Genomic DNA, 4575 nt, shown 5'->3' with positions numbered 1-4575 from the left:
TATATGTGTGTGTGTGTGTGTGTGTGTGTGTGTGTGTGTGTGTGTGTGTGTGTGTTTGTGTGTGTGTGTGTGTGTGTGTTTGTGTTAAAAAAGTTATACTGAGCTAGGGCTTAAGATTTTTCCATCCTTAGGAATTTTTCAGCATGCAATTATTTGGTATCATGTGTGGGAACTTATCTCACATTGACAAACTTCTCAAACAATCATGTGATCACCAACGAGCATAATACTTGTAACAATAAAGCCTCTTTCTCGAATAAATAATCTCTAAGGCAAAAACATTTCTAACCCGCTTTTCTAATAAATAATCTCTAAGCCAAGGACATTCCCAGACATACATAAGTTTGATGGTAAAAGTCACATCAAATCAAATCTCTACTCCTTACTTTGTAAACATGCATATTCATGATGGTAAAAAACACATTAGATCATATAATTCCTTCCCTTATAAGCATACATAATTTTATTAGTAAAAGCATAATTAGTCTATTTTTAGAAGATTATGTACCATGCACATTTACCATAAGGTCAAATTTTCCTATTTACAATGACAAATTATCCTCCTCTTAGACAACTTTAGTTTTACATATCTATCCCGAGCAACCTCATCTCCATCATCAAATTGTCATTGGTACTACAACCTCAAAATAATATTCACATCAATTTTTTAGAGAAAGATATATTTATACTTCCAAGGCAAAATAATCGTGGATTGGGGACAACTTCTTACAACCTTAAGAATGTTGTTTGTTAACGTCCTGGACGCGTTAATAATCGGGCAATCAATTTGTTACATTCAAATTATTATTTTATTGAAAAGAAGACTTAAGGAGAATGTGTAGGTGAATGACCAGCAGTCGTTGTCTAACAACACCAATAATTATTGTGGCCTACTGCAGTTTTTGTAGCCACCAAATATAGTATTTGTACCCTTAAAATTGTTGTTGTAGCCACCAGTATGTCTTTTACAGTTAATTACAAATTTTATTGTAAAATGTTCTTAATTTAATTTTGGAAGCATATAGTCCCAATGTCTATTGATATTTGTGCCTGATAAAGAAGATTTTTTGAGGATGTATCAATAAGCATTTTGATTATGATGTAAAATAATGTGAAATAAAAGAGATCAAGCCAAAGCATGAAGGATAAGATATGAGTATAAAGGAAGAGAGGCATGCCAAGGGCAAGTGCTACAAGATTATTCATAATAAAAAGTAGTATCAATATACATTTTAATTTTAAGAAGGCTCACTAAACTCTCTTAATAAAAAAGAACCATCAACATTTACATTTTATTGTCTTATAATGGAGTAGTATAATTATATTGTATTAATTAAATCTATTCTAATCCACTTTCTGTTGCATAGTTGTTGTACTTTTATTCAATCTTTCCTTACAATTTCATAATATAGTAAAACACATTAAATTCTTGCAAGTTAGAGATTGTTTGAACACTTCATAAATGAATGACTTGATTTCAATCTTTGGTTTCTTTTATCTTCCCATGAAATTGCTTGATTAAAAATCATATTAAAATATTTGGCCTTCGCAATATCATGTCTTGTAAGGAAAAGAAGCATAGCTGAATTTTCATGTTTTCATCTGGTATAGATTTTGGCCAAGTATTGTTCAAAGAAGAGTATTTTTAACTGTTATCTTCTAGATAACTGAAATTCTTCTTAATTGTTGCATGGTTAATAAAGATGACGAGTAATTAATTTTAAGTCAATCATATATATATATATATATATATATTACTTAAAAGGAAATCAATATTTGAGGCCCAAATACCGATTTTTCATGCGCTAGGCCCCACGATGAGAGCCCGCGTCATATGCTTAAATATTCGAGAACCCAATGTCACTAGGGATCGAACCCGTGACCTGAGGGGACTTACCGTGAACCCTGCCAACCAACAGGCCACGACTAGCTTCGTTTGTGTGTGCGCGTGCATGTTAGTCTTGGCTTGTTGGTGGCGGGGTCACTTTAAGTCCGCTCAAGTTAAAGGTTCGATCCTACTGTAGCGTAGAAGCTCTGAAATTTTAGGCACATGGCGTAGGCTTTCATCATGGAGCCAAAAAGCGCATGAAAAATTGATATTTGGGCCTCTGTCAAATAATGATTTCTTTTTTTTAATATATATATATATATATATATTGAATTTGAAGATGAAAAGACAATTCTTTCTGCATCAGGCTTATTTTATATCAAATTTTGAAGGTTACCGATGAGGATGGCCTTATAATGTTAAAAGAAATTCTAACTTCTAATTCATAAAGCTGTTATTTTAACATTTGGAGATTAACAAAAACATGATAGATAAATACTGGCCCTTGTGATCAACGTTAAAAAATGCTTGGCTTATTAAATGGGAAGATGAAAATGAAAGGATCACTAACCCCTCAAAGTCAGAGCTATTTAATTGTCAAGTGAACTGCTAAAAATTATTAGATGACTAACTAGACTTTTGTAAAGCCTAGATGCTATGTATTTTGCTCATGCTCTTCTGGCCCCTCTCTTTGTGTCGTTATATGTATTTCAATGCAATTATGTTAATGATCATGACACTTTCCACAAAAATACAAAACCGGCTTTAAAATCTTGTTTAAAATATCTTGAAACTCCGCTAAACTAAGCAATAAGCTCATTCTAAAAACAATCAATATATATCTATACATCAAAAATGTGTTCGCGTGAATCACAAAATATCTCACGGATGAAAGAAGTGACGTGGCCCGACGGGACCTACCAAGAAGTAATTGACTTACAACCCACGCGTGTCGGAAGGACGGTACATCTCGGGAAGATAAAAGGCATACCGCAACCCGCAAATAGCTGCTTGGACGAACAGTCTCCCGGCCTAATAATCACCCACCTTAGTAACCCCTCGGCCTAATAGTCTCTAGGGACTAAAATGCCCAGCTGTAACTACATGTTGTAAGAGTGCAATATGCAAGTGTATAGTAACGCATTCCTACAGATAAGGAGTTCATCTTTCTCTCTTCCTAAAGCACTCTTTCTTCAAGGAGGCCTCCCCAACACGATCATATTGTGAGGACCACACCACGCCCTTATGTATATGAATATGATGTAATACATATCGCCATTATTATGTATATAAAAATGATGTGATTAGGCCGTGGGTCTAGATAATGTCCAAACAACGCACTTAATAATATTTTCTCTCCGGTGGGACCTGCCTCGACAGCTACGCTTAGCTCCCGATATCTATCTTCCCATGCGACTTTTACATCACCCCATCTGCGCATTCATCTCAGCCGTCCATATTCCAACCCGCTTGCCGACTATTTCAGCACAACTAATCCCGTCCTATTTTATACCGCGAAAACATTTTAGAAGGCACGTTCCGGACACGTGTGGTTCTCCAATTCGTTGAAATCCTCTCCCTCTCCCAGAAGGATATCCCCTCCTATCCCATTCATTCCATCTGGGCGGCACAGCCTCCTACCTTTCCTCGATCGTTTATTTCAGCCGCCGCAGAGAGAATCGAGATAGAAAAATGGGAGGCAAAGGTGTGGAAGGCGGGGGAGCCTACTGGGAACTAGAAGCGCGGAAGTGCGACGGCTGCAAGGGGCCGCCGGCGGCGGCGGTGCTCTTCTGCAGGGCTGATGCCGCTTTCCTCTGCGCCACTTGCGATGCGCGCGTGCACGGCGCGAATAAGCTCGCTTCCCGGCACGAGCGCGTCTGGCTCTGCGAGGTGTGCGAGCAAGCGCCGGCCGCAGTCACCTGCAAGGCTGACGCCGCCGCACTCTGCTCCGCTTGCGACGCTGATATCCACACAGCCAATCCCCTCGCAAGCCGCCACCAACGAGTGCCTGTGGTTCCCTTGTTTGAATCCCCTGTCCCCGACCCGAGCCTCCTTTATGATGCCGATGATGGCGAAGAAGACAGCGCTGGTGCTGCATCTTGGATACTGCCTGCTCCGGCGAAGGATACGGTTCAAGGAAAAATGAAATCGGCGGACTGCTTCACCGATGTCCATCCGTACCTGGATCTGGAGTACGGTTCGTCGGTGGAAGCCGGGATTTATCAGTCTGACAGCGTCGTGCCGGCGGGAGCGGGAGCTTCGTCAGGTCTCATCATGCTCGATTTCGGTAAATCCAAGCCGAAGACGCATAGCTACACCATCAGTCACAGTGTAATCTCCCCCTGTCCAAGCAGATCTGGATTGATTTCATCCGATACCTTTTTTTGTTTTTGTTTTAGGCCAAGTTTTCTTACGGTGAGATCTAAAATTGTTTGCAGATGTCGTCATCAGAGGTGGCAGTGGTGCCGGACGGTGGCGGTAGCGCCATGGCGGACGTGTCTAATTGTGCCGGCGGCAGCGGCGGCGTGGGGGAGAGATCGACGATGATGGATCGGGAGGCGAGGGTGATGAGATACAGGGAAAAGAGAAAGAACAGGCGGTTTGAGAAGACCATACGCTACGCGTCGAGGAAGGCGTACGCAGAGACGAGACCGAGAATAAAGGGGAGGTTTGCTAAGAGGACGGAAGTAGAGTTGGAGATCGATCAGATCTACTCGTCGGCGGGCGCCCCCACCGCGCGGTTTCTA

General features: G+C 40.8%; 1 protein-coding gene across 1 annotated transcript in view; it reads left to right on the top strand.

Moving 5' to 3' along the window:
• The first annotated feature begins 3045 nt into the window (after nucleotides 1–3045).
• LOC110037752 (zinc finger protein CONSTANS-LIKE 4-like) overlaps nucleotides 3046–4575 on the top strand; it is a 1813-nt gene continuing 283 nt past the window's right edge. Inside the window, exons 1-2 of the mRNA XM_020742459.1 lie at nucleotides 3046–4159; nucleotides 4267–4552. Coding sequence (XP_020598118.1) covers nucleotides 3521–4159; nucleotides 4267–4552 — 925 coding nt within the window. The 5' untranslated portion in view covers nucleotides 3046–3520. The remainder of the gene's footprint in view (nucleotides 4160–4266; nucleotides 4553–4575) is intronic.

Source organism: Phalaenopsis equestris, unplaced genomic scaffold, assembly GCF_001263595.1.
Source record: "Phalaenopsis equestris unplaced genomic scaffold, ASM126359v1 Scaffold000002, whole genome shotgun sequence".
Classification (NCBI taxonomy): domain Eukaryota; kingdom Viridiplantae; phylum Streptophyta; class Magnoliopsida; order Asparagales; family Orchidaceae; genus Phalaenopsis; species Phalaenopsis equestris.
Note: the sequence above shows the minus strand (reverse complement) of the source record. Positions and strands in the feature narration are given on the sequence as shown.